The sequence below is a fragment of the Molothrus ater genome, chromosome 1 (assembly GCF_012460135.2).
Source record: "Molothrus ater isolate BHLD 08-10-18 breed brown headed cowbird chromosome 1, BPBGC_Mater_1.1, whole genome shotgun sequence".
Lineage (NCBI taxonomy): Eukaryota > Metazoa > Chordata > Aves > Passeriformes > Icteridae > Molothrus > Molothrus ater.
In genome coordinates, this window is record NC_050478.2 from 136596109 (window position 1) to 136623019 (window position 26911).

Genomic DNA, 26911 nt, shown 5'->3' on the forward strand with positions numbered 1-26911 from the left:
TGTGTTCGGCTGCTTTGGTGCCACACAAGCAGATACCATCTCTAGAAGGTACAAGATCCAGCCTACAAAGGCTACTTTGTGCACTGTTTCTCTGAAACAATTTTTATAGCAATTACTTGGAAATTATGTTCCACTGCATTTGCCATTAGCTTCAGTGGAACCAGGCTTTCATCCATTTCATATCAGCTTTAGGGTTGTTTTTTTTTCTGTTTTCCTATTTCTGGCATGATCCAGTTCAAAGAGTAGCTGCAATCTGTCATCTCTGGGTGGATACTGAATGTATGTTGGGGGGAGGCAGGGGAATTAAAAAAACCCCAACCTGCCAAGTCTTTCAGCCTTCAACCTTTAGTGCAGTACAAGGTTTACAAGATGATTTAAAATCTGCATGTGTAGGAAATAAGGAAGATGGGCTGACTCTATACAGAAAATGGGTTTGGGACAGACACAGATTGATGGCTTTGTGACAATGACACTAAAGTTAATAGCTGATACAGGCAGACAACAGAGTCTATTTTAAATTTCAAATTGAACTCTGTGTCGCTCACAGCATCATACTGACCATTCATTGCTAGACCTAATTTTTTTCTGCTAATGACTACAAGAAGCAGAATAGATAATGATGCGCACTGCTGAACACTTGGGAAATGGCATTAACTGATTCTCCCCCCCTTCCTGTTTTAAAAACAACTATTTAATGATTACTAGGGGTGGCTATCCTTGAACACTACTGAAGGGTAAAAATTAGTCACTCCTCTGGGGACATCTCTGTCGCCTTTCCTTTCCTCTTTGGAGACAGAAGGGGTGTAAATTGTGCTTGCAACAGACTGGGAAGGCTGAAACTGCTAAAATATAAGACCTTGACAAAAACCCTGGAGATGATGTATCACCAGTCTCCTGGGCAGTTGCACTCCACATTCACATTTGCACACTGCAGATAATTCCTGCCTCTCAAAAGCCTGAACCCAAGCTTCAAATGCAAATTGTCTTAGAGCTGGAAATGGAAACCTGCATGCACTGAGACAGTTATTCACATATTTAAATAAAAAGCTGACAAACAAAAACCAAATCCTTCAGTCCAGGGGGGAGCATTTCTTTGCTGTCTGTTTCTGCCATTAATCCCTCCTGTTTATCTAACCTGCACGTCAGGGGCAGAGATACCCATTGGTTTTGTACATCTCCACCCATAGAAGCAGAGATATTACTTGGCAGAGCAGTACATGGCTGATCACCAGAGACGTGGCTTTATTACATGTCAGTGAAAGGCCTTTAAAAAAGCACACCAAGCATAATACAAGGGGCTTCTGAAATTTTATATGCATGGCACATGGAAGCAACTGAATTTGGGAATAAATATTTGTCCCTCAGACCTAACCACAGCCAGCACACATGCCTGAGGTGAGTGTTGCTGGCCTTATGCTGCAAGTCTGGGCTCTGTCACTGAAACCACTCTTCTTGGTAGGTGCTGTGTTAATGTGTGGCAAAATGGTAGTAGTGCATTCCATAATCTGCTTGCAAACTGTATTTCAAAGTATCAGCAGGCTGAAATTTCCACCTGCTTTCCTTACTCCAGTCTGTGACACGTTTGCACATCTGAAGGATTTAATGTTTCTCTGCCTAATTTTCTGTTCAACAGGAAAACTAGCTGAATTGTTCACATCAAGTTCAAAAGCTCTAACATGAAAGCCACCTACTTTTTGCTTGAATTAATTCCAACCCCACTCTGGCTTTGTAAAACTAATTTAAGTTATAGCAGCGTCTGCAACTTCCTGTTTTAATAAAGTAAAATAAATAAATCTAATTGTATGTGGCCTTACTACTACCATGAATCTGCTTATTACTTTCTAAATGATATGGTGGGGCTCATAGTTTCAATAAAATCTAAGCTACCAAATTTTTTTGATGAGAAATTGGGACTGTGGCAATCATAAATATACATGTAAAAACCCATTTTCTTTTCTGTGAGGAAGAGCAATGCCTATGTTCTATTTCCATCCCTTGTCTTCTGTGAGTGCTGGAGGGTATTTAAGATGTGGTTGCTCAGACTATTCGCAATCTTTAAAAAAAGTTCTTGTCTCTAGAAAGTAGTTGAAAACTTCCAAATCAAACAAAAATATATGTAATGCATGTCAATGCTATAAAAGTAATATGTGGTTTACATAACAATTTTGTAATGCTGCTTCATATCTGAGGCAGTATGTGATCAGATATTTTACATGCTTAGATCATGTGTGTCTGTGTCTGTGCTGTGCTGTCTGCCCTCTGTGTCTGCTCTCCTGGTGCAGACTGTGACACCAGCTCATGCTGCAAGGCATGCAAGCACTACAGCTGGTTTTGTTATAAGATGGGGAAGGGTGGATAAATAGCAACACGTGTCCCGTTAGTAAAAGGCTTTCTAAGTTCTACTGAGTCAACAGACAGTAATCAGGTATCAGCTACTTCACTAGGAAATGCATCAAAACTAGGAGTGGGAGGCTTGGGATGTGAGGTGGGGAAGCAAAGAGTGAGAAACAAGGTTCATTTCTTTGTCTGCTCCAATTTCATTCCTCTAATAGAAATTCCATGAGGGCATGTTAACCTGAAGAGGAATTTCAGCAGCAAATCATCACAAAGAAGACAGGAAAGCCTCTTTAATACTTGCAGGTGCCATCCAGTCCAGGTGCTCTCAGGAGCTCATTATCTGACAGTCATCTGATAAACATGCTTTACAACTGTACAGTCTAAAGGTGGAAAAACCAGTCAGGTCAGCTCAGTCCACCTCTTGCTCTGCCAATCCACGACAGGATTCTTTTTTTTCCTTTTCCCAACATTTTGTTTAGCCTTGTTGTGCTGTTTAGCTTTAAAATTTCCAGGTAACCCAAGAGGTATCTTTTAAACTGCAAGGGAAATTAGTATTTCATATCTTGATGCTAAGAGGTTTCCCTCTTCACTGCTGTTTGGTGAAAGTTATTGTTTACCTTCTTTCACTGTTCTATAGTAGAGCCACTGCAAATCACTCATTACCTCCCCTTTGCATCTACCCAAGAATTTCTGTATTTGAGCCTTGTCTTTGCTTTCACAAGTTATTCTAATCATTATTCATATGGGACCACATCAGTATTCTTCTCTTCTACTGTGTTAGTATCATGCTGACCCCAAAACTAATTCAGTATTTCATCCAGAATTACAGTATCAGAATCAATGGTTTCAGAGCAAGAGCTCTCACACTCCCTACTATGCAGTATTTGGACATGCATCCGAAAACTGCAGTGGCTTTTTCCCTCTCACTGTATCCAAATTAATCTCTTTAATGCAGGTTTAAAATATGCTTTCCCAAATCCCCTTTCATTGCCTATATGTTATGGCCAGGGGGTACCCACTCAAGTTTTGATTGTTGCTGTTGAATTTCTTTATATTTCCCATTAATTTTTGAAAGTGTTCCCATTCCAACAATGTATTTCAGTAACAGACTGTCTTCATGAACTTCCTCCCCCTTCTCCAGGACTGTAAATACCACTAAACCCACTATATGGCTATTAGAACAACTGCATTTCTATCCATTGCTACTCAGACAACTTTAAAATCACAAATCTTTCTTTGTATTTAGGCAAATCTGACTTTATTTTTCAAGCAAGATTTCATGATAAGCACACAAAGGCACAGGAGAAAATTTTAGCACAGACATGTATGTAATTCATTCCATTTATCCACTCAATTTCAACTTCATTCTGAACATTGCTCTGTAGCTTTGGAGCAGGGGCAGTCAGCTGAAAGTGAGAGCCCAAGGGGCCAAGAAGGGGCCAAGAAGGGCCCAAGCACATCAGGTCTTTTATAGGATTTAGGCAAAAAAATCAGAGTTTCTACAACTTCAGCAGTGATTATCAGATGCCATCAGCTGCTGGGAACACGTGCAGAAGCAGAACTCCAAACAAGCTCAACATGGAGGCACTCAATGAACTGTGATGCTCCCAGAGTTAAGGAGACACATGGAAACTTGCCTCTGTTTGTTTACCTCAAACACACTGATGGTCTTTACTAGGCCTAGTCTGGTCAGAAGTGCTGGAAAACACAGATTCTGCTTCTGACTAAATTCAACCAATACAAACACTGTTGTGAATGATTCTTCACAGTGTTATTTGTTCTGTAGTGTTGTAACAGATGCCAGAATGCCCTTATGCAACATGAGCAAAAAAAAATCCTTAGAATTTACACAGACGTTAGACTTAACAAAAGTTTTACTATATTGTATTTATTTAGCTCTTACATTCCACTTATCCATTACATTGTGTTAAATAAAAACTGGCATTGGTACATATTTTCTGTCACTTTAATGAATATCCTGCAGTATGTATCAGTCAGCTTGTTCTTTTTACCTATGGAATAACCTTCCAAGTCAGGAAAAGGCCCTTCTCTTTTAAAGCCCTGATGCTCTACCACATCAGACTTCGTTACTATTACATAAGGGGAATGAGAAAACTACTCACTTCCTTCCCCAAATATTATTTCTGCACTGATGTATTTGTAAATTCCTTTATAATCCCCCATTTCCTCTGCTAGCATGAAGCAATTAAACTAATCCATCCTCTGTCAACTCCAGCCAACTCATAGTGCCTTTGGGTGCCACTGTACATTTTTTAAAGTTTTTTTCAACTTCAGGTCTTCAAACCTGTATCTGCTATTCCACAGCAATAGTCAGCTACCCTTCAGCTGTAGTGCTTTTGGTTTATGCAACCATCCTGCACACCAATGAAATCTTGGTTCCTGTGAGACCAGAATCCTTGTCCTCCTCCCTCTAAATCCATTCTTTAGTGATTAATTTGAGTAGCATTTGTGCAAAAGTTCCAGCTTCTCCATCAGTAAGAAATACCACATACAGAGCAGGGTTTTTCTCTGGGACAACAAGCATAGTCATGGATTTGTCCTTGCTGCCTCTATGGAAGACAAGAGGCAAGGTAAGCTCCTTGCATCTTTCCTGAGCAAGGCATAAATCTGCTCTGAACTTCTGTCTTTTTATGTAAGAAAAACCTTGGACTTAGCATAGTGCCTAGCAGGCATCTTCTGTGCTGTGACACTGCACCACACGCTCAATAGCCGGTACTTTGTCTACAAAGGTGTTGGATTAATGGTGGTATTTTAGAGTGTGTGTTAACTTGGACTATTTTCCACAAATATGCTTTAAATTATTCTGCATTGTAGCTCTACGCTCCCAGGTTCTATCTGGGCAAAACAAAGCCCCAGAAAATCCAAACCCCTCAAATATTTTTGTAGTCCAAAAATGTAATGATCGTACGTTCAGGTATCTGCTTTTGGAAGTGTATGTTTATCCTGCTTAGGCCTTATCAAAAATATCAAAAATAGCCACAGAATCATAGAATAATTTAAGATGGAAAAGACCTTTATGACCATTGAGTCCAACCATCAGTAAGCTGCTAAATTTATTACCAGTCACAGGAAAATGATGCTCCAAGTGAAGAGGGGGCACTTCCAGAGCCAGTCAGAGCTCTGTGTGTTCAGGAGGGACAGCAAGCCCAGCACTGTTGCAGGCAGCAATTCTGAGAGCCACCAGCCTCATGAGGAAAGCAGGGGAGTGCCAGAAGCATGAAGATAATTTCAATGATATATAATGATATAACAGTCAATGATACATAAACCAAACACTGAAACATCTGTGTTTGTATTGCTTTACTGGTATTTGTAAATACCTCATCTGGTGCCATTTCATTAAGCAGCAGTTAAAGTTCAGTTAGCATTAATAAAATATTAAATTTCAGAACATGTTGACACCCAGTAATTCATTCAAGTGTTTCACAGCTGAGGAATCACCACTTTTCTTCAAACTGTCATCTTCTTGGCCAAATCCTATACTAATTCATGGATCTGATAGCATTTGAATTATATTCACTACCCTTACTTTCATCTGTGTAAGTCAAAGTGTATGGTTTTGGTCCAGCACCTTGCACAGTCCTGCTTTGACAGTATTTACTGTGATAATTTACAATTCTGTCTATTTCTGCACTTTGCAATTTAGCTACTGCCCATCTATTCTGGTAGTGGTTTGAAGTGTGTCTCCTCTCTCCCAGATGAAAAACTATAGTACAGACCTTGGCTACTGCTAGCAGCTGCACAGAGAAAGCTGAATATTTTATCACCCAGACATCTACTTGCAATAGCTGCACTCTTACTCACATTTTAGGTAACTTCTGTATTGTTTGTGTGTAATAAAAAAGTCACCCAACTTTAAACACATTTGGTAGGACCTAGATGCCATCTGAGCTGTACAGTTAAGTCTAATCTCCATTTTCCATAATTGTTCCAAAAATAGAACAAAAATATGAAGAACTGAGAATTTTACATAATTAAGATGATGGTGTCATTTCAGAATCCACTTCAAATACTTCTTCTAGGCTACTTGCATGCTTATGCATGCACTGAACAGAAAGCTGCCACTACAGCTTGCAAATAGATAAATGCATTTGCATTTTAAACCAACAACAAACTAAAATCTCTACTTGCAGTCATCTCTTTTTGAAAAGTTTTGCATATGAACTAGTTATGACTCACAGCTGCAGAAAAAATTATTATTTCTGACCAGCAAATCTGCCATAGTGGTGAATCCAAACAGGGAACAAACAATTCTGCTGCAGCCTTTGCCACGGAGTAAGAGATCTACTCTTGCATTTGCCACATGGGAGAAAAGAGAGAGATCTTGTTTGTAAGGTGTTTTGACATCTACTCACATCTGAGTATTGTCATACATACAGACCACTTTCAACACCAGGTACACTAATCAAAATCAAGATTTTTTACCACTTTATTTTCAACTGTAAGACTGGACGCCCATTCATCTGTTAATATTTACAGCCTTTGAAAAGAGAAACAGGACAACTATATTGTACCTATTTTCAGGGGAAAGTCACAGAATGTTAACCAGGTATGATTGGATCTGTTACGAGTGATTTTTACCTCAAGGAGTAGACAAATGGTTTGAAACTATTAAAAAACAGAATTAAAGAGATGGATGAAGAACAATGAAACACCTGTGAGCATGGTGAGACACTGAACAGGTTGCCCAGAGAAGCTGCAGATGTCCCATCCATGGCAGTGCTCAAGGTGAGGCTGGAGGGGGCTCTGAGCATCCCCGTCTCTGGCAGAGGTGTTGGAACAAGATGATCCTCAGGGTCCCTTCCAACACAAACCATCCTATGACTCTATGAAAATCAGTGTAACCTTTTAAAATCCATGAATCTCAAATCAGTAAGCATTCAGTATCAAACCATTAGACTGCAAAAAAGGTAGCTTTTAAAAGGATACCATTAAGCTGGACACTTCAGGACGTTCTGAACAAGTTTTTCACACAAAACTACTATGGAGTCTGGCTGGGCATGGAATAAGAGTAAAAAGTGATACACAAGAAGCAAGTACTGAGGATGGCTAGTTTTCAACCTGACAAATACTAAAAGTGCCCTATGGATTTATACTGAAACTGTTGTTTTATGTATCTTTTAATCTGAAGAAAGAGACACATAGTCACACTGCCAGCAACTGTGGATAGTAAAAATTTCAAGATTATTTTCAGGGCAAATGAAAATTGTGAGGAGTAACAAAGTTAGAACAAAGAAAGATGAAGGTTTATGATTAACTCAAAATAATGAACTGTTCATGTACTCCAAAGTTTACTACGACTGATAGTCACAGGGAGAAGATTAATGAGGTCTCTATTCAGTGCATTCTGATAAACAAAACCAAACTATACCAACCATACAGAAATACACCACCAGTCACAGTTGCTCAGAGTCAGCATGGCTTCATGAGGGGGAGGTCCTGCTTGATGAACCTGATTTCCAGGTTCAGGGTAACCCACCTAGGTGATCTAGGAAAGCCAGCAGATGTGATCTTTTGGGACTTCAGCAAAGCTTTTGGATACTGTCTCTCACAGAAGCCTTCTGGACAAAATGTCCAGCACACAGCTGGATAACTGAGTCACATGACAGGTAAGCAACTGGCTGATGGGCTGGGCACAAAGGGTTACAGTGAATGGGGCACATCAGAGTGGTGACTGTCCCTTACAGTGAATGGGGCACATCAGAGTGGTGACTGTCACAGTGAATGGGGCACATCAGAGTGGTGACTGTCCCTTACAGTGAATGGGGCACATCAGAGTGGTGACTGTCACCAGTGGGGTTCTGCAGGGCTCCATCCTTGGCCCTGTGCTCTTCAACATGGGACTGGAAGGAATACTGAGTAAGTTTGTGGATGACACTGAATTGGGAGGAGCTATCAACTCCCTTGGGGTCAGAAAGGCCCTAGAGAGACCTCCACAAATTAAAGGGTCGGGCAATCTCCAATTGTGTGAAGTTTAACAAGGGCAAGTGCTGCATTCTGCACCTGGGATGGAGCAGCCCTGGCTGTGTGTACAGACTGGGGAATGAGAGGCTCCAGAGCAGAGCTGTGGAAAGGGACCTGGGGGTCCTGGTCAATGGCAAGCTGAACATGGTTCAGCAGTGCCCTGGCAGCCAGGAGGGCCAACCCTGTCCTGGGGGCATCAGGCCCAGCATTGCCAGCCAGGTAAGGCAGGGGATTGTCCTGCTCTGCTCTGCACTGCAGATAATATAAGAAATACTGCAGACTGATTTGCAGTATCTGGTTGCTGATTTCAGCCCTCTAGTTTTCTGGAGTACCTTTCCTGTCTTGCAACTTTTACTCTCTGTAGAGACTATTTGCACTGCAAAATTAACTGCATATTAACATATGTTTTTATAATTTTTAATTGTATTATAAAGAAAATACAGAAACACTTAATTTATAAAACCCCTTTCTGCATAGGAATCCAAACTGCTACTGTAAATTACTGAGGCAGTACAGCAGAATCACAGAGGTAAAACTTACACAACGAATCTTCTATAAAAACAAACCCCAAACCATTTACATTACTGGAAAATGACCCAACATTTTAATCTTTCACACTTTTCAAACATTACTGCAATATAATTGTGGAAAAACATGTCACTTCTTAGAAGAAGTTAAGTATATCCAAACAGGTTTGTATCTTCTTCAATTACAAAGATTGATTTTCCTTGTTCAGTTCCTCATTGCCAACATGGCATTTATGTCCCAAATAAGATTTCGTAACTGATCCATGATCTGCTTCAGCTGCTGATTCTTCTGTTTCAGTTTCTGTGGGAAGAGTTTATTAGAATTTTTTTGTGAACAGTTCAAATAGTGCACTCAAAAATTCAACAAAAGTTACAGTGCTATGAAAGGCTATATAAATCTTTTTCTCAGTTGTCAGTGAGCACTATTAGTGGGATAATACATCCTCTTTAAAGCACATTCTAAAAATACAAGAAAGCCTCAAAAGTTAAGGACCATTGCTTAGAGGGGGAATGCTGTTTTGTTTCACAGCAGCCTTTTATCAAAACAACTGACACCTTCAAAAGCTGGAGGCCTGTGGGGATCAGTCCTCACTTTGAAAAGTCTAAAAGAGAGCATCCTAAGCTGGAAGAAAAAATATAGGGAGTAGGTAAATTTATGTGAATATATGTTTTATAAATTTGGTTTCAAGAAAAATGAGGCATTAACAGTACAAGTTTGAACAAAGCACAGGGTATAGGTGAAGCAAATCAAGCTTTTGCAGCCCTTCTGCTGTGTAGGTCAACTGTAATGTTTTAAAAGTCCTGTCTTGAAAAAGGTTTTCCCAAGCATTTGAATTTTTAAAAATTACGTATTTGTTTTTGCAAACTACAGAAGCATTTGGAGGAATAGGAGAACAGAAAACTAGCTTTTATTTGGTTGCATAGCCAAAACTTAGAAATCACGTCTCTACAGAAGAAAGATCAGGGCATCAAGACATCACACAATTTCCCTAACCTTTCATGTTTCACAATAATACCCATATTTATTGTTTCATTTATTCCTTTTCCTGCTCAAATCAAAGCTGTTAAGAACTAAGTTAGTTTGTTGATAACAGTACCCAGTTTGTCCTTCATTCATTTCATTTCATTCATTCATTTCATTTCATTCATTCATTCTGATTTGATAAGATGGCAGCCTTCCAACATTAGAGATCAAACTATTTATTCATTAGGGAAGTCCGGAGTTCCAAGTAAAGTAAAAGGCCAGGAAAGACTTGCTTCCATCAAAACAGAACAAAATCTTTCAGGTTTGATGTAACTTTGTTATTTGCACTACACAAAAGACAATACATTAAAAGCATGACTCAAATCAGTAACACAACTGAAGTTACTGGAACAGAGAGAAAATGAAGCAATACCCTGAAAATTAGCCTCCTGAATTTTGATGCAGTCCACACAACAATATTTTTAAATTGCCAGCTGGTCAGCTGGGAGAGAAGTCCAGAGGAAAAAAAGGAAGCCTATTCATTTCAGACCTGTAAAAAACAGTCTGCAGTAATATGGTAATTAGGCTTAGATTACATGGGGACCGTAGTAAGGGAAATATCCCTAAATACAGACTTTGCAGGACACTGGAAGAGATAACACTCAGATCTAGATTACACTAACATGGAATTCCTAACCAAGCATTTGACAGGCTGAAAAGTGTTTTAAAGAAAAATGTGGGCATTTATCTAATGCTTCTTTCTTTTCCATTTGCTGATCCAAGACTTCACAATATACAGCAGAGATTCATCTCCTTACTAAAGACAAGAGAGAAAGCTAAGCAGCATGTAATTACCACAGCACTGAAATGACAGAATTGCAAGGGTCTTCCTACCAAAGGTCATAAATGCAAAATCCTGATAAGCACAAGAAATCCTTGAGAAAGCACAAGAGGGATGAGATAAACAAGCATGTTCATACCTGTGGCATTTTTAAACATAATTCTGTTTGCCATCCTCAACATCCAATCCTAGAGAAATCAGTGACTGTTACATCAAAACTACCAGTTCAATGCAGCTGTAACTCCCTCATACTGAGGCCATGCCATTTCAAGGGATTTCAAAACCTGCATCAATGGAAATGAAGGCTGAACAGTTGGTGATGGTAACTGAAGTCACAGACAGAAGACAGACCCATTGACCTCTGAGAAGTAGGCTGTTTTCTCTCTCCATCCATGTCTAATTGTACTGTTGAATACTGCTACTCGCATGAACTTTGTGTAAGTGATGCCCAAAAGGCTCATTCTGTAATACTGTTTTCCTTTCTTGTGAAAGCATTATGACACTGTAAATTGTTTGATCTTTATTTGATGCTGCTAGACAGGGGAACATTTAGACAGGATTTCATTTGTTTTCAAAGCATCTGTAAGGACAAGAAGTATAAATTTGTTTATTTATCTGAAGATAATTTTAGATCCTCATCTTTAGTGAGGAGCTAATTTCTTAGCTCTTCTACTTATTCTGGAGCCAGAAAAAACATCTAAGATGAAGCACCATCCCTGGGTTGCTAGGCTGCTGAAAGAATAAAGAGAGGAGAAAAAAAATCTACTTCAGAGAGCACAGTCTCCTAATTGAAATGCATACAGTGATCTTTGTTACTGATCTTTGACAGGCAGTGGTCCACACCTCAAAGTACTACATAATTAATATGTTCTGCACCACTGGAGTGCTGGCCTCTGCTTAAGACTTTGCTGAGCCAGTAAGAACATCTCAACTCAAGCCTAACCTTGAAAAGATAGGTGAAATGGCCTTCTTGGGAAATGGGCAAAATCTTTAAGCAGCTTTTGCAGCAGTGACAAATTTTCATTTGAACAGATTGCTTGCAAGTTGTCTCCCACTCTTTCCTCCTTCTGTTGAAATGACTTAGTTGAACTCTAGACTGCTTCTCAGGATTAACAGTTGTATGAAACAAGAAAAAGTACTTCATCCTACATACATGCTACAGCTTCTGATTTTATCTGTTTTTAGATAGCACAGGGAAAATCTATGAGGCAGTTTATAATGAGTTTAAGAGACCTAAATTCAAGTTACATCTGTCAGGCCTGTTTCTCTTAGTTCCTCCCTGTCAGAAAAGTGATCTGACTGAAAACCTACCCTAGGGGGTCTTCTTTGGTGATATTAATTTTCAGTGGGGACCATTTTGACTGAGCTTGTAAGTATTATGGCCATCATGATGGGGCTGGCAAGGACTGCACCCTCCAGTAACCAAGAAGACCTTAGCTGGCTTAGGTGGGGTAGGTCACTTACGAAAACATTTACTGAAGCACAAAACCCACAAAAATGAAACGAGGTGGGAGAACCATAACAAACATCCAGAAAATAGCTGTCTTTCAAGGAAGAAAAGCTGCCATAAAGAACCTGCCATGTTTCATACAGATTTGGGTTCACTAGGACACAGTAATTTCAACTTTGACTGAAATACATTTTTTACCAAAAGTCATTTTTGCTTCACTGGCATTTCATTAGAAATCAGTGCTGTCTAGACCAATTCACAACTTACAACCAGAGATGTATCAGATCCTTCCTTTGCACAGTGTTCTTGACTCTCTCCTCATTTAAAGCTCATGTATCCTTCAAATTTTAAAACTAAAACATCCCTGTGAGTCACTATGCTGCACTCAATCCATTTGTTAGAAATCCCTTATTCGGGCAAAGGAAATAATGTAAACACCATGGTAAGATCATATTCCAAGTGGTGCTTGTAAAAACATCAATAGTACTGTCTAAGTTGCGCAGGCTCTTCTGCTTAAGGAAAAAAACCAAGAAAATATCTATTTCTATCTTGAAAATCTTGTATTGAAGACCATTCTCCTGAATGCTGTGCCAGCTGTGGTTTTTACCTGCTCTATTCAAGATCTACAACAGTACAGGCCAGAAGGACATCTCAGTGTCCATATTAATATTAACATTAAATATTAATAACCACAGTACTTTTACTTCCATAAATCTTAGCAAAATTTTTAAAAATTATGTTTACTTTGTTGATTAAGAGTCTATAGAGAACTTGGATCATATGCTCTCCCAGGAGTATAGAATCATGGAACTGTTTGGGTTGGAAGGGACTTTTAAAGGTCATCTAGTCCAACCCTGCAATCAGCAGGGACATCTTCAACTAAATCAGGTTGCTCACAGCCCAGTACAACCTGACTGTGAATGTTCCCAGGGATGGGGCATCTATCACCTCTCAGGACAAGTGTTTCATCACCCTCAGCCTAAAAAATGTCTCCCTTATATTTCATCAAAATTGGCCTTCTTTTAGTTCAAAGCCATTACCCCTTGTCCTGTCACACCAGGCTCTGCTAAAAAGTGTGTTCCCATCTTTCTTATACGCCCCCTTTCGGTACTGAAAAGCTTCTGTAAGGTCTCCCTGGTGTCTTCTCTCCTTCAGACTGAACAGCCTCAACTCTCAGCCTTTCTTCATAGGAGAAGTGTTCCATCCCTCTGGTAATTTTTGTAGCTCTCCTCTGAGCCCACTCCAACAGTTCCCTGTCTTTCCTGTGCTGAGGAGCCCAGAGTGGACACAATACTCATGCTACTCCTTCTGACCATTGAACTGCTGTAGGAAGTGATTCTTGAAAGCCTTATGAAAGTGACAGTGGCCTCCGTGTTTCCAGGTAAGCCAAGCCCAAGAAATTCCTACAGAAACACGATGTTTGTAATAGGAAGGTGACATTTATATTGTTCTTTTTTTAAATGAATCCTTCATAATGAAATCTCTGAAGTATGAAGGTGGAAAAACCTGCTTTTTCCCTTTGGTAGTTAAGAGACTATTACAATGCTATATGCATATAGCTTATGTTATATGCACATAGCTGGGAAAAAATGTGATGGAAAAAGTGCCCTCAACAGTTTGCTCGAACTCTCTTAGAGCTGCCAAGTAGTGTCTTAACTTATGGCTGCTCAACTGATACCAAGGCTCATTTTGCATCATAATAAATGCAAATATCAATCTACTTATATTTTTTTTCCAAAGGAATAAAAAATATTCATCATTAATACAGTAACTGCTGTGCAATTAAACATTAACACACTCACTGTCCAGTATCTACAGCTTTTCCTGATGTCATCCACAGGCATGACTGTTCTACATTTAGCAGAAATGAGAGACTGAATTTTCTGCCTTGCACCTCACCTGACAGCTGAAAGGAAAACTGCTCCTTCTGCATGTGTAACCCTGTGTTCCTGAAACAAACAGAAACACCAGTGACAGCCTGTGCTCTGCTGCAAGCTCAATACTTTTCACCTATTGACCCAGACAGGATTGTATTTATGCACTGATCTGTTGTTCTGAGAGGAATAAGCACCTTCATTCAAATAGATGGATGTTTGCTTCATACCAATTATTTATCATTTGACAATGAGGTCTGAGGTCTTATTTACTGAGTACCATCTAAGCTCTGTAGCTTGTAATGGAATTATTCATTCCCCAAGGTGCTTCTCCACCACACTTCTCAGTGTTACATCCCAATTCTTTATATGAAAATCCCACAGATCTATGATCCTCAGCTACAGATGGCAAACTCAGTCACATGAACACTACAGATAAAACTGCAGTGCTGCCAACTTTGTCCAAAGATATTTAAGATTCATGTTCATCTCTAAATTTTGTATTTTAACAGCTTCCCACATATTCAAAGCTACCATGAGCCATAAGGGGAAGAATGAACAACTACCACAGATAATTTGTGGCAGAGAAAAAAAAATTCAGCTCCCAAGAGCTGCCTTAGTTAGTTACTCACTACACACAATAAATCCTTCCTTCTCATTCCCAAATTCCCTGCTTACTCCATAGTCTAATGCCAGTCAGGCAAGTCACAAACCAGGATTTTTATAATCTTATTTACTACAATACTGATTCACTTTAAATATTGCCTAGTCTGCCACAAAAGCAGAATAGCACAAAGAACTCTTCCAGAATAGAAAGTGGGAAGGGGGGAAGAGGAACCAAATGTGGTAATGCAATAAAGGTTGTATAATATACATCTGTAAGAGGATAAAAGGGGACGTTGGGATTTTACAGGCAGCTTTATGCTCACCTTTTCCTAACTTTTTTCAACTTTGTAAATGTGATATGGTTTTGATATGGATGCAATGTGAAAAAAATTGTGTGCAACATTTTATACAAAACTGAAAAGGAAATAATATATGATCTGGAATAAAAATACATCCGAATGCTGAGAAAGCTGGTTTATGACATAACAAGACCACCCTACTTAATTTTCTGTTGGAGAGGGGGGATATGCTCCTGATGAAAAAGGAAACATTTCAGCTCATTTCCAAGAAAGACAAGGAGGGAGATCCAGAAAACTACAGGCCACTCAGCCTAACTCAACTCCAGAAGGACTGTGCAGCAAATCCTTCAGAAAGTCATATCCAGACACATATAATAAGGTGACTGGGAACAGCCACACTGGATTTCCTACAGATGCCTTGTGCCTGACCAACATGACAGCCTTCTACAGAGAAATGACTGGCTGTGTGGCAAGGAGGGAGCAGGAGATTTTCTTCACTTCCATAAAGTAAAATCATTCATTAGTCAGGCTTTTGACACAGCCTCTCATTGCCTTTGAGCAAATTGGAGAGATGTGATTTGGACAGGTGAATTACTGGGCTGATGGAAAACTGGCTGGACTATGGGATTCTAAATGCTGGGATCATCAGTATTAAGATCAAGTGCTAGTTGGTCACCCTTGAAGCTTCTCAGATTGATACTAAGGTGAATATTCTTAATATCCTCATTAATGATCAATCACACTTAATGACCTAATCACCATATCAAAGTTATCAAATTGGTGGACAATGCCAAACTGGGGAAAATGGAAAATATACTCAGTGGTGGGATACTGGAGCCAGAGAAACCTCAACAGGTGGGGAAGGCAGGCCAACACCTATCTCAGGAACTTCAATTAAAGCAACATCCTACATCTGCACACAGAATAAACTCATACAACAGCACAGGCAGAGGGCTGACTGAATAGAAATGAAATTTGCAGAAAAGGATCTGAGGTCCTTTTAGATACTTTCTAATGAGTTTAACAGGAGTCATCAGCAGATCTTTTTTTGCAACAAGGAAGACAAACTGCCCTCTGCCCTGTATTAGTAAGAGTGTACCTCTCAGGTCAGGTGAGTACCTCTCATACTCTCCTCTATTTGGCTCTGGAGAATGACTGACCAATTTAGGGATCAACAAAAAGCTCTTTCATACTGGATAATGCCCAGTGGAGGGCTACCACAATGATTAAAGCTGTGTTTGTTCAATCTCAAGCAGAGAAGGCCAGAGGGAAGGATCTCAGTGATTTCTTCAGCCACCTAATGAAGCTCACAGAAAAGAGAAAGCTGGACTCCTCTTGAGTATACACAGCAAAAGGATGAGAGGCAGTGAATATACAAGTTATGACAAAAAAATTTCCAATGTAACATTAGGAAAATTTTCACAATAAAAGGCAACCATTAAGAAGGGCCCAGAAAAGACAGAATTTCAATCTTTACAGGTATTTGAAATGCTGGAGCATGGACATGAGTTGGAGCAGCTGGATCTAACTTTGCTGGTTGACCCTGTCTTGGGCTGGGGACTGAACGAGATAATCTCCAGACCTCCCACTGAGCCTAAATTCCTCTGATTCTACCATTGCAGAGAGTCAGTTTGGTACTCAAAAATTCATGGAATTGTCTCCAGTGCAGATTAAGCTGCCCAGAAGGTGTCCAAGTAACTAATTCTTCCCCTCTCCCCAAAGCGCTCTTTCGTGCACACTCATATTTTGGGTGAAAAAGGACTCTGCACATATCAAACCAATTAAAATACATTCAAATACTGAAAAATGTAGTTTAAAAGGAATTTAGGTTTTCTGCATAGTCCTAAACAGCATCAGCTGCAAGGCACAATGTTTGTGCTACCAAAAAAAAAGCCCAGAGCTAAACTTGTTACTTAACTTAAGAGTCTGTCACGTAGATTGTCTTTTTCTCTCTTAGCAAGATCACTGTTAAACACTTAACAAACATTAGTTAAGAACAGCAAATAAAATTGTTTTCTAAGGGCTATCTGGAATGCCCAAATGCTATTTTGCTTTGTTTTCACCCAAATGTACCTACACATTATGTGATGGTTTTCCTAAGTGCTTCATTGAAACCAGACCTACAGCATGAATGAAACCTAAGCTGTACTTGCTCCATTTCTAAAAGTGAGCAATAAAGAAAACCATTGATAGGGCAGCAAAACAGATTAAATAATTCTCAATTTTTGATTTGGTATTTCTGTTTCAAGTCCTGTCAAATATACTACAAGACCACAGACTGAAGGTGAGCCTGACATCTTGAAAATAATACTGATGATTCTATACTTTAAAGATAAAAAACTTAATAGACAGAACATTAAACACTTGAAAAACATGAGCAGAGGAGAGGAAATCTTGGTAACATCTTCCACTTGCTGCAAATAGATTCATTTCAATGAAAACTGGATCAAGACGTACTAAAAGACAAATTCAAGTGCTAAATTGATTCTGGAACAGTAATTTATTCCAAAAAATTCAACCACCTCAACAATTTATGAGCTCATAAAACATATACAGATAAAAAAGAATAAGCTACATTTTTGGGAACTGCAGGAGAGAATTGTTTAAGACAAGAGATAGAGGTAGCTAGGGCTCACGAAATGGTTTGTTTTATAATAATGGTAGAAGCTTCTTATTGTGGTCAAAACTCCCTTATGCTATAAAGCTTAATAGGCTTTATTTAAACCTACAGTTGCTAATTATTACTGGATTGCTAGGACAGAAATTCATTGCCTTGTAAACTAATCTATATTTTAAATTAACAGACAAGTACTTACACAGCCATTAGACTTTCTGACCTCAAAGGTAACTCCAAAATAGCAGAATAACTAAGTAAAAAAGGTGTCACAATAAACTAATATGAAAAACTCCTGCAGTTTTTAGGAACTCTGTTACATCAACAGGTTCTCCTGCTCCATGAACGGGATGGTGAGCACAGGAAGCACCTGATGCTCCCCCCCCCGCCTCCTCCTGAGGATGCTCCCTTCCCAGACACCTGCAGTAGCAAAGGAAAGCTGCTGTTTTTCAAGTCAGTGGTTCATGGAATGAGGACATTTTGATGTGAGAATATATGATCCACAAGGCTTATAAGAGCTACTACTAGTTTTGGCAGTGCTCCACACAGGGGGGCAGTGAGTGTCGTTGACACATCCAGAGCCACTAAAGAAATCACACTGGCTGGGGTATCATGGCAAGAAGGGCAAAATTTAGAGATACAAGGCAGGTGTAAGAACTAATTCAAATATCACAATAGTGTCAAAGTCTTGGGTTATTGCAACAATGATTTTTTTAATACCAATAACATGTAAGACTGAAAAAATAATGCCTATCAAAGCAAAAAGGATTAGGTGAGAACAGAACAAGGAGCAGAAGGAAGATTTGGTCAAAAATATAAAAAACTTATTTAACTACCATGTTGGTTTCCCTGTCACAGTATTCTCATCAACATTTTGTATTACTGAAATTTTCCTAAAATTAATTAATCAAATTGAGTTGGAGGAGGACATTACACATTAGAGAGGCCTGAAGACCTGTCAGATGTGCCAGCTAAGACCAAGAGCAAGCCCTCCTTGAACCCAGCAGCCAGTGTTAGAAATTAGGCCAATTATCTGATTCTAGTGCTTTTTCTTTGAAAAAAAAAAAAAGAATTTATATATTTCTAATCATAAAAGCATTACCTAGTCTGTAATGTATTAAAATTTGAACTTTGAAAACGGTAGTAGATGTGCTTATACAACTGGAGGGAGACCAAAGAAAAAATCAGTGAACTTTCAAAAAACACGAAGTTTAACTTTCTTTTCCTGCAGTTACTAAGTATTTGTCCACAAGAATTCTAGAGAAAGTTCAACTACCTTGTGAAGATTTCCTGTGGAAAATCTGGAAATTAGGTCTAGGCATTTAAGTATACAGGATTTCACCCTATATTTACGTGAAGATTTCAATGTTTTCTTAATTACCAGTTTGCTACCAATGGTCCTGCAACACCATCAACCTTTTTAAGGTTCAGAACTCTTCATAAAAATTTATGAAATTATTTTCACAAGGTCACACCAAGGAGGTTTAAAACCATATTAGCATACAAGTACAACAACAAGGGCAAAACCATGTCACAGAACTATTAGAACCACAGCAAATATGGACAGTTAAGCTTATTAACACGTAAAGATTGCAAATAAATGTGCATTAATTCATAGTACAACGTTACATACAATATAATATATTCAACACTGCTACATCAGCAGTGAAGAGAAAGATTACAACAGGAGAGCTGACAACTGCATTTCTCTAAATTCACACAGTCCTCATTTCTCCCTGTACAATACACATGCATTTTTCTAAATAAATGGGTTATGAAAAATTCAATACATGTATGATTGTGGAAGACAAATTAAAGCATTGGAAATATTTTAAAAGCTGAAAATCCATCAATTATTCATTCCATAAATAAACATTTTATCCATTTATTTCTTTTGTTCAGTTATTTTTGTAGATTATAACTCCTTCTTACTGAGCATTTGCAGATATTACAGCTATAGAAATATGTATTTAATCCTATCTTTCTATTTTACAGATTGAAGAAACAATGTTCAAAATTGTGGTCTGGTAAAACTATGTATTTTTAATCTCTGTATTACATTATCTTTTACTACAGCATAATTATTTTTAGATTTGAAACCCTCTACACTAATTGTACCCAGTTGCACAATGCCACTCAAACTGAAAATTTAACATTTTAATTCATTAAACATTTATAATTCATAGTACATTTTTTCTGAATGTGCCAAGATTCAGTAAATGCTCCTCTTTACAAAAGGAACAGTCTTCCTCAAACTGTCAAAATCCAGAAGGTAGCCCTGAAAATTCTTTACCAATTCACATAATTGTAAAAATATTTACATCTGGTGTTCAATATCAATTATTTTTACACCTAAGGTAAGTTTTGAAGATAAATTAGTGCAATGGGCACCTTAGTTCAGTTTGTACTGTCAATATCTAGTGGGTAGCACATAAACACAACACACTGTATTCATAAAAATAAAGGTTGGTTTTAAAAGAGACACAAGTTAGAATTGTCAGGAAGCCCAATTGTTAGGAAACTCTACTGCCAGAGGTACGGCTAAAAATAGTTGTTTAACTAAAAGGTCAATACTGAAATATTCATAAATAAAAACCAGTTATTTCCAGTTTTGATGGCAGTCATCACACATTCTGTATTTAGTACAGCAATCTGGAAATTTAGGCTTTGTAACGTGAAAATGACATTTCTCAGTTTATGCAAATGAATTTCAACTTTGTTACCTTATTAACTTCCATGATTTCCCTTCTCTCTTCACTAGCAAAACGAAGCTGACTTGCAGCACCACGATCATCATGCTTGGAGCCATCTTCTTCAACATATGGAATAAGTTGCTGTGAAGACAAGAAACATCAGCTTTAGTTAAAAAAAAAAAAAAGAAAAAAGAAAAAAAAAGGAAAATAAAAAAAGAAAAAACTCAAAATACTCAAATCCAGGACATACATAGGGTACTACCATTTTCTCCACAGGTTCTAACTACCCAAGGGAAAGTGGAGACAAGCCTGCCTGCCACCTCAAACCTCAAGGCCTTGCAATGACCTCAGTTGGCTCTCCAGGTAAACAATGTGCTTCCAAAAGACACAATCTCACACATTAACAAGCCTAGTCCAAAGAAATTTTGTAATTGCAGGCAGAAGTCAGTCTTTCCATTTTAAGACATTCGTCATAGATAATCCTTGTAGTTGAATTCTGCAGATTGAGGTTTTAAAATTTACTATTCCACACTAAGAAATAAAACCACAAAGTTCTCATTATCATAAGTCATTTTAGTGATATACTGAACACAAATATGACTGGCTTTACATAGCTACTTGGCTAATACTCTAGTTATGATTTGCTGTTTTAATGAGCCTCTGTTTGGCTACTCTTAAGACCAGGCCCACAGTTACATAAATGAGTTTTTCTGTAAGTATTTCTCACCATGGTCTCCTCAGACACACAGAATCACAGTTTGGTTTAGGCTGGAGAGGACCATACTGCACTGTCTTTTTTGGAAAGCTTGGACAAAGCCAAAACTCCTTGACGTAAAATTTGTAAATGAATATTACTATATGTTTCCTTCCTAAAAAAATAGATCGAAAAGAAACATACTAGATACAAAACAAACACTTGTTTCTGTGTCAGAACACTCCCAAGCTACTAACAATTTCTTAAAGGATAATACCTCCACAAAGTCCATACTCTGACATTGTTTTTTCTGTCCTGTACTATGCAAAAGTACATCCATGTTCACAAACATATTACAGACAAATGGAAAACTGATATTGATAAAAGTGACATTAGTTTAAAAGCCCGGGAGCAAGTTGCTCATCAAGTGCATACAAACTTCTTACTTAGGTTGGGGTGCAATATTACAAAGTGTTCACTGCCTCCAGCTTCTGATGGAAAACTTAGTTTGATTTATACCACTAAAAATGTAATTTCCTTCTAACCAAAAATTTTTGCAGCCATTCTTATTAAGCTTAGCAAAATGGACAAAAGCTACCACACTAAACAATGCCGTGAAAAAGTGGCAAATATTCACCACTTACTACATTTGCAGACCATAAAGAAGAAGTAGTAGGGCTGCTATATGCTTTTGGAAAAAACTCTCTGATGGAAAAATAAAGTAGCACTCAAAGAAGAACATTTCTTTAAAGCCTCCCTATATTTCAGAAAAGATGATAGATAAAAAAAACTAAACAAAAAACAAACCTACCAAGAAAAGCTGAACTATACCTAATACACAGAAAAAGCAGGAAATTTAATCTTTGTAGGCAGATCTCCTTCACAATTATCTCATGCCTTGCTACGTTGGTTAACAAAAAGTTAACAATACTTATTACACATCAGTACACATTACCAAAAATTATGAAAACATTTGTATCGATAAAAATGGAATAAGTATTACTAGTAGGTATAGATGTCTCTTGACTGTTCAAAAACATAGATTTGTTGATATTCTGTAAAGACATGGTTAGAATATCAGCCACTAAATAATACAATTGAGATTATTGTTGAACTACTGGAAGAAGAATTTAAGAAAACTGATCCAGGAGGAATGGTGTGTCACTCTCATTCACTCTAACCAATAAAAACATAAGGAGGCAGGAATCTACTAAGTTCAGAGAAGAAAAGACTAAGAAGATAAAAAAAAAGCCCAACTATCAATAAAAAACTCTGCTGTGACTAAGTTATCAGTGAAACCTTGCACTAAAGAAAGCCTGAAGTGACTACTTATTTTCTCTATGGAGATTCTTTTCCATCCTGATAATGGGAAAAAAATGTGAAAAGTTATAGAAAAAACCAAGCAAATGCCACATCATTCCACTGTTATAAGGGAAAATAAGACACATTAAAAGCTTTTAAGAAGACACAAGTTCAACACACTGTGAAAACAGGTTTTATTTTCTTAAATGGGAAAATTAACTTATTCCCCTGCTTGCTGTCAGGTTTCCAGATAAATTTTTCTGAAACCCTTGTCAAAAGTCAGCAACTGTACACTGAAATAGCAGTCTAGAATGGACTGTACAGAATGGACTTCTTCATTTCTTTACTCCTATTCAGTTAAGAGACTCAAACTTCAAATATAATGCCTGTATGATTAAAATTCAATGGACAATCAGAAGTCCATTAATAAAGTTGCCTCAGAATCCAGATGTCAGTAATTAAAGAATTTCAAAGTTCTGGCTAATATAGAGCAGGAACAACTCAAATTGTAACAAAACCCAGGGTTTACGAGCATTACTAGAAATTAGAAACAACTTATGGGGAAGATGGCATTTAAGATTTAACAAATGACAGCAGTGTTGTTAAGAAAAGCTTTGGCAAATTCTCCTTCCTGGAAGTTTTATGTTGTAACTTTTCTATCACCACTGCACATTTAAGTTTGGTTCACACTGCCCAGCAGGTTAGGAATGGCTGAGTGAGGGAACTATGGAGGCACAGATTATTGGCTAGAGAAAGTAAATAATACTTATTACTCAGGAGCCAGGCTGACAGGTGAGAGCTTGAAGCAGGCTTTTTCCCACTTCTTGTAAAAATTTGCCCTGATCCTCTTTTTTTTTTTACCTAGGAGAAACAAATTAGGTGAAGATACCAAGAAGCCAGAGGAAAAAAGGTTAAAATTTTAAATTAAGTTTGCTTTCACAGAATCACAGAATCAGTGAGGCTGGAAAAGACCTCTGAGACCAAGTCCAACTTATGACAGAACACCGTGTCAACTAGACACTAAGTTTCACAATCTTTCAACAAGCTCTAATTAATAAACAGAATTCAGTCCACTGAATAATTCCAGTAACATTAAAACTTGTTATGAGTTTCCTGCAACTGAGGAAAATGGATCATTTGCTATCCAGACTGGTTATTCTGATTTACAATTTATACATAAATGAAGATACTTACTTCTATGGGAACAGGATCGAGCCCAGCACAGTTTTCATTGCATTTGTCATAGACTAATCTCAGTTTTCTGAAGAGTATTGATAGCTGACGGAGATGTTCCTGCAGCTTTGCCAGTCTGTCTTGATATGTTGCAGTATGATAAGTAACACCATTTGGTAACTTAGAGAACCAAAACATTAAAAATATTAAAGTTTCTGTCACATGAAATGAATAAAGGTATCAGACAGGTTTTTGTATATTTTAGAATAAGACAATCACACTTTTCTTATAGCAATCACTGAAATTTTTATTTTCTTTACTAGGAAAATTACATATTTTATGTGCTCAATCACTGCTGTCAAACACCCTCATGTATTCTACACTTTTTGTCATCATCAATCCCTCTGACTTTTCAGTGAGTGTCTTCACAATGCTTAAATATGACACTGTGGTGACTGGGGTTGAGATTTTGTGTCTCAACCGCACGCGATTCAATCCAGTGACACAAGAGTTGTGAAAATACAGAAGGAGTGGGAATGATTATTTATCTTGTATTCTTCACAGAGAAAACACAACAGAAATTTGTATGTTTTCTCAGTAAGTAGACATAAATAAGGATTATGTTGTTTTTCCTAACAAAAAAAAGTTTTAGGTGAAAAATATTACAGAAAAAGATCAATGAAAATTCCTCTAAATTTTCTCCCCATATGTTAACATAAGCAGAGAAACATAACTGACATATGAACAGACTTCATTGTACATAAAAGCAAACATAGTTACTAAGCATATTGAGAGGTTTTTTTATTGGGAGGGCAATGACAATTCAGCATTTCTGAATTTCACTTAGTGTACAGGATTAAACAAATATATTAAAAGTAGCACTCACTTCTTCAACCAATTCTCCTTTTCAGAGCAGTTTGACCGAGTTTTCTAAACGTCCTAAGGTGTCTCTTCAGTCTATATATACTGGCAGCTGGTGATAAAAACACGGAAGCCGAGTGTATCAATAGTTGTTTCTCACCTGCATGTTCCTCAGTAACTGGAAGATTTCCATGGTTCGAAAGACAATGTCCTGCACGGTCTCCTGGCCGATGCGGCAGAGCGAAGCCGTGTTCACCTCCCTGGCAGCCTGAGCCTGGGTCCCGGAGAAAGCGCCCGGCGGCATCCCTGCCCCGGCCAGGGGGGGGGTCGACATCTCCCGGCCTTGACCCGTCACACCAGGGCAAGCTGCACAAAGAGGTGATGATGGAACGATCAAATGCTTGTTTGACTCTATCCCAGCAAACTTCTGTAGGGTGGCAATCCCACTCCCTTTCCCCATACGCTGTTCTGTCCAACAGCTGAGGCCGGCTCAGGGCAGCACCCCTTGGACGCGGCTCCCTGAGGCACCACAGCTTTGCCGGGCGGTGGAACTGGGGGTGTCCCTCACGCACCTCCCTCCCCTCAGAGCGGTCACTGCGCTCGCTCCTGCTCCGATCCGTCCCAAGGGGAACACGACAGAGGTTTTTGCCCAGCTCCACCAGGCAGAACCGCAGCCCTGGGCTCCGGTACCCGCCCGACCACCCCTCCCTCCGCTGACCCACCGGCTCCCGGGGCGAAGCGCTGCCCCGGCCCCGCAGCGTTCCCCGGCCCCGCTGTGCGCTGCAGCCGCTCCAGACGCGTCGGTCCCGCCGCACTCCGGGTCCCGCCGCACGGGCCGCGCCCCGGATCTGCCGGCGGAAGCGCTTCCCAGCGCCCGGCGCCGTCACAGCCGGGGGGCGGCAGCGGCAGGCGGGGCCGGCTTGGGACCGCCCCTGTACCGCTGCTCTCCGTCGAATATCTCGCTCGGGAGCCGGGGCGTTTTCCTGGCTTGCCGTGTCCAGTGCGGGTTTGCGGGCAGGTCAGCCAGCATGCGGGCTCTTGAGGTTGAAAAGTTTGGTCAGAATCCCCAGGCAGATTCACACATTCCTACCACCCCTCTGTCAGATCATAGAACAGTTTGGGTTGGAAGTGACTTAAAGATCAATTAATTCCAGCCCCCCTGCCAGGGGCAGGGGCGCCTTCCACCGGACCGGGTTGCTCTGAGCTCCGTCCGCCCTGGCCTTGAACGCTGACGGGAGCGGGGCAGCCCCAGCTTCTCGGGCAACCTGCTCAGTGTACCGCCACCCTCGCAGCTAAGGATTCCTTCCTAACATCTAAACCTACTGGTTTTCGGTCTGAAGCCATTCACCCTTTCTTATCACTGAAGTTCAGGATGAAGAGTCCCTCTCCACCTTCCCTGCAGGCCCTTTCACATACTGGAAGGCTGCTATGAGGTCTCCTCTCCTCCAGGCTGAACAGCCCCTACTCTCTCAGCCTGTCTTTGTAGGAGAGATGCTCCATTCCCAGTCACACTGATGAATGGCTGAATATCTGTTTTGTGGGATGAGTATGTATTGCCAGTCTACACTTTAAAACCTGTGCTAATTTTATAACTTTATGGGGGTACTGCTATTCCTTCCCGCATAGATACATTATTGCTAATACAGAAAAGCTTCAACACTTGGCCTTCCTGTGTCACAGTGTTTGCATGGATATAAACCAGCTCTGAGTTTGTACTTGTACCACACTAGTACCATTGAGGCATTTTTGAAGCACAGACAAGGCCTCCTATGTGAGGGAGAGGGAGCATCCTCAAAAAGAAGCCAGGCAGGTTCTGTTAGGCCTGACAGGAATGAGCTGTTTCTAGAATAGCTAATGCTAACTCTCTGCCTTACAAAACCAATTCTTCATATGCAAAAATCAATCAGTAATTACCCAAGTTTCTCTGTCTTTTCCAATTGACATCATATCTAGGACTCTGTATTTGAGTGATTGTGGCAGTAAGTATCTAAATATGCAGAAGAGGACATTTATGTACCTGCAACTTCTAATGAATTCTTAGCACAGTAAAGGTAGTTGTGCTGTATTAAAACTGATCTTACAAATGATTTTTTGTGTGAAATGTTTTACATTTGTAATGCTGTAAAAATAAATCAGAAGTTTGATGCATGGTACACAGCAAAGAAAGAAGAAAGCAGTCAATGAACATTCAGGAACAGAACCATATAAACTTGCTGTCAGAGGCATTTTGCTTCATAAAACATTTTTTACTTCAGAAATAGACTACTGAGGAGAAAGAACACCCCCTTTCCTAAACTGGAGCTTTTTTCTGCCTGACTGAGTTCTCCCTAGTACTCTGCCTTACTCAAGCTGCAATATAAATAACTATATTTTAGCAAAGATCTTAGCATAAAGGATACAAATGGTTTCTTAAGCAGAGAGGAAAAATGGTTTATAGAAATAAGAGGAGGATATTTTCAGAAAGCAAAAGAACATCCCATGGTGTCTAGCTAGACAATGCTTGGGAAGAGCAGCCTCTGGAGAACTTCAAAGGGCCTGTTTGAAGTTTTGCTTCTCATTTCACTGTACACTAAGAAAATGATACAAGAACTGTTCAAGTGTTGAGCACAAAGGATATGGTTTTCATCTTCTGATTGCATGCCCAAGAGCTCTGCTCACAATGCTTAACCTGCTGCCTCAAATCCGATGGCA

General features: G+C 39.2%; 1 protein-coding gene across 1 annotated transcript; it reads right to left on the minus strand.

Moving 5' to 3' along the window:
* Positions 1-6769: 6769 nt before the first annotated feature.
* Positions 6770-25062, minus strand: MED30 (mediator complex subunit 30). Its single transcript, XM_036406249.2, has 5 exons — positions 24943-25062; positions 24381-24586; positions 23381-23539; positions 20221-20331; positions 6770-9150 (listed from the first exon to the last, which is right to left on the minus strand). The coding sequence occupies exons 2-5, from the start codon at positions 24552-24554 to the stop codon at positions 9055-9057; spliced, it is 540 nt and encodes a 179-aa protein (XP_036262142.1). The 5' UTR covers positions 24555-24586; positions 24943-25062; the 3' UTR covers positions 6770-9054.
* Positions 25063-26911: the final 1849 nt, after the last annotated feature.

Bases quoted from the DNA above. Each gene is read 5' to 3' on its own strand.
- MED30 (XM_036406249.2), bottom strand. From the start codon at position 24,554: ATGTCGACCCCCCCCCTGGCCGGGGCAGGGATGCCGCCGGGCGCTTTC. The intron at 23,540-24,380 runs GTGAGAAACAAC...TGGTTCTCTAAG, and splicing joins AGTTACTGAGGAACATGCAG to TTACCAAATGGTGTTACTTA. The intron at 20,332-23,380 runs GTAAGTATCTTC...TTGTCTTCACAG, and splicing joins TCGATCCTGTTCCCATAGAA to CAACTTATTCCATATGTTGA.